The sequence below is a fragment of the Haliaeetus leucocephalus genome, unplaced genomic scaffold (genome assembly GCF_000737465.1).
Source record: "Haliaeetus leucocephalus isolate CR32 unplaced genomic scaffold, Haliaeetus_leucocephalus-4.0 Scaffold110, whole genome shotgun sequence".
NCBI lineage: Eukaryota > Metazoa > Chordata > Aves > Accipitriformes > Accipitridae > Haliaeetus > Haliaeetus leucocephalus.
The window spans coordinates 1,537,626-1,551,102 of NW_010972546.1; the positions used below are offsets into that span (position 1 = coordinate 1,537,626).

General features: G+C 52.2%; 1 protein-coding gene across 1 annotated transcript in view; it reads left to right on the plus strand.

Annotated features, from left to right (window-relative positions):
• The first annotated feature begins 26 nt into the window (after positions 1–26).
• Positions 27–13,477, plus strand: part of LASP1 (LIM and SH3 protein 1) — a 34,574-nt gene continuing 21,123 nt past the window's right edge. Inside the window, exons 1-2 of the mRNA XM_010585535.1 lie at positions 27–158; positions 5,271–5,365. Of these exons, the coding sequence (XP_010583837.1) occupies positions 90–158; positions 5,271–5,365 (164 nt within the window). The 5' untranslated portion in view covers positions 27–89. The remainder of the gene's footprint in view (positions 159–5,270; positions 5,366–13,477) is intronic.

Genomic DNA, 13,477 nt, shown 5'->3' on the forward strand with positions numbered 1-13,477 from the left:
CCCCCGCCTATTTAGGGTCGCGGCAGCGCGGGCGGAGGCCCAGAAGCAGCGGCGGCACCGGGTGGGAGCGAGTCTCGAGCTCACCGGCCATGAACCCCAACTGTGCCCGCTGCGGCAAGATCGTCTACCCCACCGAGAAGGTGAACTGCCTGGATAAGGTAAGCCCGTGGGGGGGTAAGGGTCGCCCGTGGGGGTGTCCCCCTTGGGGGGGGGGGAAGGGTCTGTGAGGTCTCCCGTGGGGCTGCCCCTTGGGTGGGATGGTTGTCCCCGCTCCTCCCGTGGGGTATCTCCATGCTGCCCCCCCCATTTCAGGGGCTGGGGGACGCCCCGCTGTCGCGGTCGGGACCCACGCCTCTTCCAGCCACGGGGGACCGGGGGTGGCACCTCCCCGGATCGCGCCGGGCGACGTGGACAGGAGTCCTTTGCCCGAGCGGTCGCCGGCAGCGTCCGGGGCTTTTCCTTATAGATATAGAGATATATATATAGATATATATGTATAATTAAAAAGCGGCATCAGCAGCCCCAGCACCGCGGGAAGCTGTAGCCGGGCGCCCGCAGAGGCCGATGGAAAGCAACAGTTAACGCTTCCCCTGAAGCCGGGAACCTCATCTGGTTTGCATTAGCTGAGCTTTTTTTTATTATTTATATATATTTTTTTTTAATCTTCCGACCCAATTGATACTTCTGTGTTCCAGAATTCAGTCTTTAGAGTTTGCACTGCCTGCCTTGGTGCGCAAGTGCTTTGAGTGTCTCTTTTTGAGGCTTTTCCCATCAAAAACAAAGCTCTGTCTCTGCCAGGGCTGGAGGTGAGGTCCAGTGCAGAAGGCGATGGTGGTTGTCTCCATTCCCGTCCTCCACGGCTCCCGGGGGATTTGCCTCTGAACTAACCCCTCCTGGAGAGCAGAGCTGCTCTCCTCCCCCTCTTCTTCCAGGCTTCTGGGACGACCAGTTTAGGAACTAAAAAAAGTAACTCGAAGAATGCAGCGGCATTCCTGAGCTTCAGCAGACCCTGTTGCTTGCATTTTTAACAGATGATGTTTCTTCCTTAAGCTGGGAATGGCTTGAAGCTGAACTATCAGCCCTGTGTCCCAGGGACTGTCCTGGGTGTTTGGAGCAGTGAGGTGGCTGTATCTTCTGGAGTCTGTGCTGGCCTCGAGTAGCTGCAGGGTATCCGAATCGTGGATAATCGGAAGGGAAGGGGGGAATGTCCCGTTGCTTCCTCCTGCACAGCTGGTATCTGGGTTTTGTGCTACTTCTGAGGGCAAGACTGATGGGCATCCTGACACCATGTATTCTAGTTGTCTGGGGGCAGGCAGGAGGCTGTAGTCATCATCTTGTACTTTTAGGGGTCTTACTAGCTTTCTCTTACTAAAAATCATTGCACGGTCAGTCTTGTAGTACAGCATGCCCCTAACCAAACAGCTGCCCCCTTGCTAACTCCCCCTGTGTTAACTTTTCCTGGGGTTTCTGGCTGGAAGAGCCTGCCCGCTTCCCGTAAAAAGCACAGGATAAGCATAGTGTTAGTAGAGTGGCCGTCCTCTGTTTTTGCTCCGCCTGGAGTAAAGTCGAAAGAGCAGCTCTGGTGTTGTTTTTGTACGTGCTGCTAGCACTGAAGTTGAACCACAGGCAGCAATAATGAAGGGCTTCTGGGAGGAGAAGTGTGCATGTAGTTGCCTTTAAGCTTTCAGTGCTTGTGCTGGTGTGTTGACAAGCAGATGTGCTTGTTTTTCTCCTGGTAGTGGAATCGGGAAAGTCTATTTCCCTTCTGAGATTTACAGCAAACAAGGAAAACTTGCTGCTTTATCAGGCTTTACAAATGCAGTGCCACAGCTAGAGAAGTGAGACTGCCTGCTGATGGCTCCGACTTGGGTGAAACTCTGCCTGTGAGTTCTGCCTTTTGACTTTTCACATCATCACCTTGCAAAAGGCAAATGCCCTGCTCGGGCTTGGGGAAATGGGGGTTGTTCCCTTCCCCCATGCCTCCCCGCGAGCCCCGCCAGCTCTCCAGATAAGGTGCTGTGTGATGTGCCTGGCTTCCGCCGGGGAAGTGACATCTCCCGCGCCGCCCGTCGCTGGAGCGGGTGTCGCAGGGTTTGGTGGTTGCAGCTGCAGCACCCATGTAAAGCTGATGTCAGATGACCTTTTCTAAAATGCGTAGAAGCTGGAACTAGTTGTTACAGTGCATTAAACCTGATTAAGGGTTTGCGTTCAGCCCAAGGAGTGTCTCCTTGTATTGCCCTCTAACCCTTGAGTCTCAAGTGATGCTCGCTCCCAGGTGTGGAGTGATGGCTTTCCTTGGTGGAGGGATGTCGTATGGCTGTAGGATGAGCTACGCCAACATGTCCTGTGGCTTTGAGCTCTGTCCCCAGATCCAGTCTGCTGTGAGTGGCAAAGTTGCTTTAAAGGCTCCATCTCTCCAAGAGCAGCCTGCCTGGACTGCAGCCAGCATGCTTCTCGTAGATTATGGCCTGCTGGGACGTGGGGTGAGCTGCGCCATGCAGTTGTACCTGGGATCGCCTCCAGGTCTTCAGAGCACTTCGAACTTGGAATTGGAGAGCATAGGCATTAATGCTCTTCTAAAAACCTATTTGAAACTTGTCCTCTTTCTCTGCAGCCGTGCTGGCGGGCGAGCGGTAGTGTTACTGGAAGCCTACATAACTGCTGTTCCCCTGTGTCAGTTCTGTGTTGCAGCCCTCCTTTTAGTGCTGGTTTAGATTCGTGGATCCAGCATTAATACTGTCAGTGGTAAGACAGAGTTTGGTGGCAGCAAGACATAGAGAATAGGGGTGATGCTCTTTGGATAGCTCGGCTGGCCGCTTAGGCTGCGGAGAGTCCTCTGTAGGAGCCACAGGACAGAAACACCTCTGCTGAACAATGCCTAATGCAAACTGAGGCAAGAATACACATTAATTGCTCTCTGGCTGGGGGTAAAGGCCGCCTGAGTGCATCGCTTCTGCTGTGCTTATTGTGGAGGCTGCCACAGGCGAGGGGACAGCTGGCCTTGCCAGATACTCCTTGGCTCTTGGGAGCCTGGGTATTCCTTGGAGGAAGAGGCTCTGAAGTCATGTTGGCTGTCAGTTCATCCCTACATATTTATAGTGGCATCTCTGGTATTTATGCACAGCTATTACAGTGCTATGAATGGCTGACAAGCTTGGAGAGGTCTGTTAATTACCTCTAATGCGGCAGTAGCTCAACAGAAAGGCTGTTAACTTTCAAGGTGCCTGAAGAACTCGGGACTCTGCTGTTGATCAGTCTGTCCTTAAAAGAGCCTGAAAGCTGGGAGGGGGTGAAAATAATCCTGTGCAGGCTGGATGTGAACAAGGGTGTTGGTAGAGCAGCGTGTGGCGCAGCAAGAAGCCCCCTCTCACTGTTAGCGGCAAGCTCTGGAGGAACTTGTATAACTAGAGGAAAAGAACAAATATGTTGCTCTGAGCAACTGAAACGAGGCAAATTGTCCTTCTGGGCTGAGTCATAGTCTCATAGAGCTGCAGCACTGTTTGTGCACTGGGGTGTGGTACCTGCGAGTAGGTGGCACAAGGGCTTAGGCTCGGCTCTTGCCATGTCCTTTGCAGTAACACAGACCAAGCCAGTAGTTGCAGTGGTGGAAATGACTTTTTAAAAGCTTAAGGGTGGAAATCATAGCAACAACCACCAGCTGTTCTCCCTGAGTTCGCTTGCTGCATATTTAATGTGTGCCTGGCTCCTTGTCCTGGGTGTCACACTGGAGGCTTGTTGACTGTAATCTACTTGGTATTATGAGCTGCTAATGTGGCTTTCAGCTTCTTTCCCTGATTTTTGTGGCGTGATGCTGGGTGGTTTGTGCTGTACAGGGTGGCTTGCTGAAGGAGAGGGGTCAGCTGAGGAGGGAGGGCAACCCTAGGGCAGGACTGCCTTACCTCAAGTGAGTAAAGACCTTGCTTCAGGCTGTGCTTTCCCTGTTGCGCTGCTCCAGCTCAGCTCCTGCCTGTGTGCTTTCCTTTCTGCGGTGCCTGGTCTGGTCCCTGGGAAGTCACACCAGACCCCTCAAGTCCCAGTGGCTGTGTCTGCCAGAGGAAGCATGAAGTCTGGTCACTTGGAGACCAGCAGAGCATCAGCCTTGGTCTGTGTGGGATTGAGCAGCCTTGCAGAATTGCTTGGTAGCAGCTCTGAGCTGTTCTCATCAAGGCTCCTTCCAGCCTAGAAAGCCACTTGGGCCAGTTATGTGCCACGTGGAAATAATGTCTTTAAGAGCAGCCCTAAAAACTTAAAATACTTCTTTAGAGTTCGTTAGGTGTTGCAACACATAATGTAGGGTCATGGTCTGAATTTCAGGGGCTATGTCTTTAGCCTTGAGTCTGAGTGTGCCTCGCTGGTTAAAAGGAGAGCTGTGCTGCTGTACAGCTGTGTTCAGATGACAGAGCTCAGGTGGGATGTGGGATCAACTTGAGGCTGCTGGTGCAAGAGCTGGGGAGGAGAGGATGCAAAAACTACCTCCACCAAAATGTCAGCTGAGCAGCTCCTCTTCCCCGTTGCTGTCTTCCCAGCCCTGCCCTGTGTTAGGCTGCAGCCCTGACAAGAGCAGTCATAGCTCTTGACAGCCCCACCGTGAGGAGAGGGGGGAATGAGGAGTGCTTGGGGTGATCCTGCATCCTCTGGGGCCGTAGGGTTTGTGAGTTTTGGGATTAGGCACCTAAGTTGCAAGCAGAAGGGTGCTATCTGTGGTGAGGACCTTTGAGCTGTCTTGTGTCAGACTGTCTGCTTCTCATGAGAACCTTTTCTTCTCCGTCTTCGTTTCCTTGGCTTGGTGTCTGTGTGCAGCCTTACCTGACCTGCTCTTCTGGCTATCTCTTGGCTAACACCAGCAAAAAAACCCTAAAGCAGCAACTTTGAAGCCTGCAAACCGCAGCTGTTAACTCTGCTGACAGGCTCTCTGCTCACAGGGATTTATGTTGTGCATCTTTCTGAGTAGGAGGCTTCTCCTGTCCTGTATTTGGCCAAGCTCATGAATTCCTGGTCTGGAGATAAGGAAGCAAGATGCTGCTGTAACGCAAGTGACAAGTGTTGCTGCCCTGTTGAGATAAGATGTATTGGGATGGTTAGGGGGATTTGCTTGTGTTGTAAACTGGTAAGAATATTGTCTGTCCTCTAGGTTTTGTAGGGGTCATGGATGCCATCACTGACATAGCTAGGCTGGAGAAGCTGCTGAGTTTGAGTCGTGTGATTCTAGTGGGACGTGGCCCTGTTTTGCAAGTTGCTTGTGTTAATGATTCTCTTGTTTCTGTTTCCAGTTCTGGCATAAAGCATGTTTCCACTGCGAGACCTGCAAGATGACCCTAAACATGAAAAACTACAAGGGCTACGAGAAGAAGCCGTATTGCAATGCGTAAGTCTCTGCTGCCTGCTCTCGTTGCCACTGAGAAAGCATTGGGCCCGGGAGATGCTGTAGGACTTGCTGGACCCTCCTCCCTCTTAAGCACCAGTCCTCACACCCTGAAATGAGAGGTTTGGGGAACCCTGACCTCAGCAGAAACTGTCTTTCCCTGCTGCTCTGCAGCATTTTCTGGGAGTGTGTGAAGCTCTGGTTGAAGGGGTCACACCAGCCAATTAATGCCAGTATTAAAACAGTGTTTTCCAGGCTTAAATGCCAGCTGATGGCTGCTCTCCAGTTCCAGCTTGGGCACCCAAAAGGAGAATAAAATTTAAATACAGGCAGGCATTTACATGGAGTTGATCTTGATCTGTATTCCCTTAAAGAAGGGGAAATAAAGGTGTTTATACCACCCCAACTGAACACAGGTGTTTGGGGAGAGGAGAAATGCCCTTTTGTGCAGGGGGAATGGGCTATGTGAAACAGCAAGGGATGCAGGTGTCACTGCAGCCTGTGCTCTGCTGAGTTCATGGCCAAGTGCATTCACCCTAAGCTTCTGGCACTTGCCCTGGATGTTGGGAGGGTAAATGCATCTGAAGGTAAATGCAGCTTGAATGCAAAATCCTTCTCTCCTGAGCAGCATGGGGGAGATGGAGGCAGAGCAGGGTAGAACAGGAGCAGCTGCCTGTATGCACCCCAGTTTGCTTTCCTGGATCTTTCAGGCTGCTTCTGAGTGGTGGATGTTTGCTGGCCCCCACTTCTTGCTTCTTATCAAGGAAGACCCTTAATTGTGCACAGCTTTCTGGGCGCTGCTGTTGCATAATGAATGCTAGTTCTTCCTCAGCCCAATAGGGAAGCACTGAGCTCTAGGTACCTGACATGTTTCTTAATGTCTAGAAAGCAGCTTTGCAATAAGATTTTTGTAGCTGCTTCTTAGACATTAACAGTTGTTAGAAAATTAGATAACATAATAGTACTTAGCACTTGTATAGCACAGTCCTTTCACAGAGTACTTGAAAAACATTAATCCTGACAACATCCTTGTAAGATGGGTATTACCCTCTTAATGTCTAAGACAAGCTGAAAGGAGAAGTGCTAAGACCATCAGCTGTATGATGCCTTAGCAAAAACCTCCCACTTCTGTAGCTCTTTTGTAGGTTGGCTATTGCTGATATCAGGTGTTGATGATGATTGTGACTTGTCCAAGGTCCAAAGCTTCTGTTGATCTGAGTTGAGACTTCTAGCATTAAAGTCTTGGCTGGTAATGGTTGTGTCCTGGGATCTCACCTGAAATGCAGGGTGGCAATTGTGTGAAAAGTAGCAGATAACTCTTGGTTATCTTGTGGGGGGGCCAACAGCACTATTAGAGCTCCAGCTTCCGAGGTGAAACTGGGAACATACTGGAGTAGTATGATGGGGAAACCGGTGGGCTGAGGCAGGGTGAACTGTTAATTAAAGGGATACTTGTTCCTGGACTGTGCAGGCTTTTCAACCTACCATGGTGATGGTCCAACCAGCCTGGGATCTGTGAGCTCCAGACCTTGATTTGCAGAGAGCTGCAGGAGATAGGATCCCGAGCTCTCCTTAGTGTCCTGAACCAAAGCTTTCTTTGGATCATGGGCACCCTGATACCAGCTCTGGCAGAGAGCTTTGCTTGGCACCATGTGCCGGGGCATGCCCATCCCTAGTGCTTCTGCCTCTGGCCGTAGGGATGGGCCTGGGGTCCTGTTCTTGTGCTCTCTCCCTCCAGGCTGCTGGAAGGGAAGTGGGATAATAATGGGAAATTCCTGAGATTCCAAGGAGTCTGCGCAACCCATCTCAGTTTCTCAACCCCCTCTGCTTGAGAGCTCCCTTTGATGCTGGCTTGCTGTCTTAACCCTTTCACAGCCTCCCTGAAGAAGATGTGTCTGTCTTGCCTCTACCCCAGGGTAGCCCTGAGTGTTGAGAGTTGTGCACAGAAACCTGCATTAAATGCTTTGTTCTTCCTACTTTGCCTGGCCATGCCTTAAAGCAAAGGGAAGTGAGAGCAGCTGAAAACTGCTGGCAGATGAGGCTTTGCCTCTGGCAGCTGCCAGCCCCTTGTTTGTTGGGGTGGAGGCTGTACGGCTGCAATGCCCAGACGTGGGGTGAGGGGAAGCTCCAGCCAGAGGACATGGGTTTGGATGTGGGTTTGGTTCCCTCTCAGCTGCTGCTCCTGGAGTATCCTGGGGAGGAAGAAATGTCCAGGCAAGGTAAGCGTGTCCAGCAAAGGACAGCCCAGGAGGAGCCCACCCTTTCCAAATAGCTTTTGCTGATGTTGGAGTTGAGGGGCAACATCTTCTATCCCCTGAGAAGGGGGTGGAAAAGCAACGTTTATCCTGGCAGGGAAGAGGCTGCTTTTCTGAACATGCCTTAGCACAGGGTCTCCTCTGTTTGAGCCATGGCCTTCTGCCAAATTCCTGAGTTTCTTTCTTCAAGAGAGCAGGAGGAAGAGGGCTGGGCTTCCTCCCTATCTGACATTACCCAGCAATAAATCTGTGTGAAGCCTTTCAAGAAGGTGGCTGGTTAACTCTGCCCTCTGCCCTCCCCGTACCCATCAGTGTTGGGAACTTGCTTGGTGGCAGATGTGATGGTCTCCACCCTCCTCACCGTTCCTCTTTTGACTTCAGCTGGGTACTGGGGTGACTGGTTGTTCACTGGAAGCAGCATTCAAGGCTGGGCTCATTTCTTTACATGAGCACTTTGAACTAAAAGAGGTAGAAGTGGAAGAAGGGCAATATCCAGGTGAAGTTTGAGGCTTCTGCAGACGAAGGGTGGGGGAGAGCCCAGCCGCAAAGGACAGGCAAGACTCTGTGTGTTCAAGGGGACCAGCTGCTCCAAATATGCATTATATGTAGGCTTTAATTTCTTACTTCTTGTGCTGAAGGGATAACAGAGCTCTGTGTTGCAGCTGGCAGGGCTGAGGCTGGGGGGATTGGGGCTGTGTCCCAAATAGAGGTGGTACCTGCAGCAGCAGAACTCTGGTCCCCTCCTTCCAGGCAGCCCTGGTGACTGGCAGCTCCATGCTTTGCCTCAGTGGTGGCTCAGCGTGCGGCACGAATCTGTGCCTTGAAAATCCTGTCTGAGAGTTCAAAGCTGTGTATTTGGTCCGGGGAGTCGGCATCTTCAGAGACATCGCTGGGCAGCGCTGCTGCTTGAAATGCAGAGAGGAGCTCGCATATGCCTGGGTGCGGAGCTGTGTTGAGGTGGGGAGAAGCAGCAGTATCCTGGGCAAGAGGCTCCTTTTCTGCCTCTGTCCTGGCTACAAGGTTGTTCTGCTCTTCTCCCTTGAGGACACGGAGAAGAGACCTGAAGCTAGACTTTTGCAGAGCTGTGGGTTTGCCTGAATTCCTGCTGATGACCAAGCAATTGCCCTGTTGGATGCCTCTCTGTCCGGAAAGCCCTACCCTGGCTGCGCACATGCATCCCCTGTGCTGGCATCCTGCTGCTGGAGCACGGCTGATCAGAGGGGCTGTCTGTGCTGCCTGCACACCCCATGGTGCTGGATTTTTTTTTATTTCCTTACTGCTGCAGACTAGCTGGCAGGAAGTTAATGGCCTACTTGCTCAGCAGTCCCTCCTCCCCCACCAGGGAGAGGCAGCCTGGCCTGATGTGCAGAATCCTTTGTTTGAAGGTGCTTGGGGAGATGGTGCTGCCGACCGAGACCCTCTGCTCACCTTTGCTGTAGTCCTGGCTCAGGCTGCCCTGTGAGCGCAGAGCACAAGGAAATAAAAGTGCTGCTCTGTCTCCACATCCCCCTTGTTAAACTGCATTATTTTTTCCCCTTCAAAAAGGGGCTAAAGGCTAAGCAAGACTGCCAAAAATATCTTACGTAGGTGTGTCGGCAGGGTCCCCACTCCCTCCATCTGCCGTACTTGCGTGACTTCAGCTTTCCTTCAAGGAGCTGACTTTCCTTGCAGAGAAACCACACCCTGCGCAGTGGTAGCATGTGTGCCGATGTGTCCGGAGGGATCGGGATCTCCATGCTGACATTCCTCTTCGCTGAGTCAGGGCAAGCGGCTCCCGGCTCAGCAACTGCCCTGCCCGCCTTACCTAGACCTAGCACCTCATGTTACTGGGGCACAGCGAGTCTGAACGGGAGCTGTAAAACCTTTAATTTCTGGTGATGACCCAAAGAACCTCCCTGGCAGATTTCTCACCGTTAAAATCCCTGCCTTTCCATGCAGAGCAAGCGGCCCAATACCTCTGGGCTAACTCCTTGCTTGGAAAAAGTTAGTGAGCGGCTCTGAGCTTCACAAGGAGCCAGTGATCTGTTCCTGGCACTCCTCTCTGCTCCATCTGGTAGCAGCCTACTACATTAATAAAGTGATCTTCCAAGTTTGGGGGGGGGCAGGAAGGGAAAGAGGAACAACTGTGTTACTGGGACGGAGTCCAGGTGTTTATCCCATGCTTTATTTGTGCTGAGTTTCTGGATGAGAAGAACTGCCTTTCTGTCTTGGTGCACACACTTTGCATGCCGTGGAGCTCTGAACAGATTCTGCTTTTTGTCTTGGCGTAAATGAAAGCTGGCCCTCCCATATGCTGCTGTGGTGGGGGAAGGACCCCCAACACGCAGGGCTTTGAGGAGCTGGGGGATACAGGGTGCTTCTGCTTCACCTCTGCTGTGTTTGGGGAAGGGCTTGCTGATGCCTCTTCTGTGAGGGAGAGGGGATATGGTGTATGGGAAAGCTCTCCTGAGTAATGCTGTGATTTAATGGCTGGAAGGCTGCAAATATTAGCAAATCCTCTTTGGGGTGGAGCCTCTGGTTTCTGAAGTGCTTGGGAAGGGTTTACTCTGAGTGCTGTCAGTACCACAGAGTTCTCGCAGCTGACACTATTCCTCCTGGAAATCCAAAACCCTTCTGTAGGGCTCTGCTACCCTCCCTCCACCCCATCTGTGGCTGTTAGCTCCTCTCCCTGGCTGGAGATCAGTTTAAACCAGTGATGCCCCTGCGTGCACAAGCCAAAGCATCTGCAGAGGTGGGAGAGGGGGCGAGGGGAAATGTCACCATAAGTCTTTGCAGGTAACTCTTCTCCCTCCTGGGCTCACCCTGCATTGCCATGTTGCTCCTTTCCAATAGCCCTGGGTGTTCACCACCCACCTGGCAGATGTTTCCCAACTGCTCCTGGAGTTAGGAGGAGGAGAGTATGTGCTCCTGCTTATTGTTAAAGACTAAACCATCTCATCCTAGCAAAGCAGATGGTAAGTGAGCTTATTCCCCAAGAAACGCTATGCCCTGTAGTCAGGGTGTGCTGCATCGGTGGGTGACGGTCCTCTCGCTGTCACTGTCCTGCGGTGTACGGAGTGCGGCAAAACCGAGCTGGCTTCCCCGCTCCTCCTGCCCTGGGCTGGCAGGCAGCAGCGCAGCTCACCCTGCGCAGGGTGGGTTTGTGGGTTCAGGCAGAACTCCAGGGCTTGGCAGCTGCCTGCAGCCCTGCCCAGGGGATGGGGCAGCAGCCACGCAGCGTCCTCGGAGCCAGGAGCGCAGGGTTCGGGCTGAGTCTGCAGCAAGGGCTGCCCAGCATTGACCTCGCTGGGGTAGAGGGGGGCAGGCTGCAGATGAATGTTGACTTTCCTAAACTTGCTTATCCATGCCTGGGGCCAAAAAACATTGTGGAAAAACCCAGCTCTGTTGCGATGCCTGCTCTGTTACCATAAACAGTGGTGGGGGGAGGATGGGACGGGCACTGCTCTGTTTTGGGGGAGCAGCGTGATGAGCAGAGCCGTTTCCAGAAGTGACTTCTGACTTCACTGCTTGGCAATCCCTGTTCTCCTGCATTCACTTGAAATCTTTCCATTATGGATTAAAGCAAGTTTGTGAAAACAGGCTGTTTTTCACTTAGGCAGTATGCTGTTCTGCAACACCCTTGCTAAGTGCTGGCAGAGCCTTTGGGGACAGGGGTGAGATGGATGCTGCCTGTGCTCATGAAGAGCAGAATTGGCTGAGCAAAACCCTGTTCCCTGCTGCTGTCCTGTGCCGAGACAGCCATGCTAGAGCTTGTGGCGATGGGTTTTTGCTTCTTCTGCCTCCTCCAGCCCTGTGCTTGCGTAGCACCAGTACACTGGGTGGGCAATGGGAGTGTCTTTGAGAAACAGTATCCTTCAAAGTTGTGCTCTGAGTTACTTTATGCAAAGCCAGTTTTTGGATGGGCTGTGAGCAGATGCTGGGAGAAGGCAGCAGCTGCACACGTGGAGGGCTGGACCAGCCATTTTGGCAGGCTCTCCCTGAAAATACTGGGAGGAACTGAAGTCTTTCTCTGCAGCCTGCTCTTTTATAGTAGGATGTTTGCAAGCCCTCTGCAAAGCGGCGTGGTGCTGCTTTTATTATTAAAAAAAGAACAGTTTATTTTTTTAAGCTTGTCCCCAAGAATCTGCAACTCTTTGAAAGGCAGGATGTGAACTTGGGAGCCTTCTGGCAGAGCAGAGCCTATTACTTCCTTTGTTTAACTCTTCTTTCCCAAAACCCTGATGCAGCTGCACAAAGGTGACTGTCACCTCTTGGAGGTGCGGGTTTGTGGGTGGGGAAGGGGATGGTGTATTTACATCCAGTGCTAAAGTCTGTGCTGCTGCTTGCTGGACAAGTCAGCCAAAAGCACTTGCTTAAAGCAGCCTGTACTTGAATACAAGCAACACTTTGAGCTAGAGAGGCTCTTCTAAACACTCAGTCATCTCACACATGATCTATGGTGTAAACTAGCCTTGCTGGAGGAACAGATATGGGTTTCTGAGTCAAGCTGAAGATGCAGAGTCTGGGTCCTGTAGCTAACAGACCTGCATCAGTTGGCTCTTTGTAGAGCAGCTGGATGGTGCCATGCTGCACTTAAATGAGTTTTTACAGATGTGTCCCACCAGTCTCTTTACTGAAGAAGTTTAACTCTGTTTCCAGCTTGTGAGGAGCCCCAAAGGCAGAAGTTCAAGTGCTGCCACTTAACTTGGCTTCCTGGGAAGGCAGTTCTTGGGGACAAATGCTGCTTTTAGGGCAGGACTGGGACGCACTGGGGTGCAAGTGCTTGGAGATTCACATTGACCTGGAACTGAGGTTGCTGGCAAACCCTTTATGCTACTGCTCTGGGTCTGGGAAAGTGCAAATACTGCCCAGGTGTCGTCGACTTCTGGATCATAAGGGAACTGGGACCAGGGTGCTGGTATGGGGAGGAGGGGTCTGTTTTGCTTTCTAATGTCCCTGATAAAGGAGCTTCCGAGCTTAGCCTTGCCTTTGGTCACGCAGCTATTGCTAGTGGCCCCTCAAGTGAACCGGGTGAGCTCTTTCTGCTGTGGCTGTGCAAGGGTGTCTGTAGTGATTCTGGGGGAAAAGGCAGAGCTGCTCGGGGAAGGGCTGTGAGATGCACAGAGCAGACGGACCGTTATCCCATGGGAACCCTGCAACTTGCTGTTAACAGCAGGGTCAACTTTCATCTGCCTTGGAGTTGCTGTACTCAAAACAACTCCTAATGCGGGAGCCAGACAGGCTCTATCTGGCTGGAGGAGACTCGATTGACCTGATTTAGCAATGCAACAAAAAATGCCTCATCTCTGGTGGCTGTGGCTGGCCTGGCGCAGCCTCGCTGAGGTATCTTTGTCAAGGGCTCATACGCAGGGTCTTGCTGTGGGCCATTAATCTCCTCTCTTTGGAGGAGGAACTGTGTATACTGGGTTTTTGTGGTGTTTCGAGGGTGGCAAGTGGCTGCCCCCTCTGTGGATGGCGCCTGCCAGGCTGGAGGTGTTGCTGTGATGCAGAAATCAAAGGGCTCTGGGCTGTTTGTCTCGGGACGGGGGGCAGATGCCCCATGCCGAGCTGGCGGCTGGCTGCCTGCACAGGGTAGACAACCTCTGGAAAGCGGGGCTGTCTCTGCCATCACTATGCTCCTCCTCTCCTTAGCAGACAGTTCAATTACTTTTGCAGCGTGTGAAATCTGGGGTGGCTTTTCTTAGCGTCTCTCCTGATGGGTGTAATCACCCGAGGTCCTGTGGAGCTGCAGATTAAAATGGGTATTTTTCTGCCAGCCCCGAGCAAGGATGCGACGCTGGCGCGCGCCGCCCCAAGTGCCAAGCCTTCACTCCATCACGTGTCCCTCTGCCCCACATACTCGCGTGCTGCTTCACTTAAT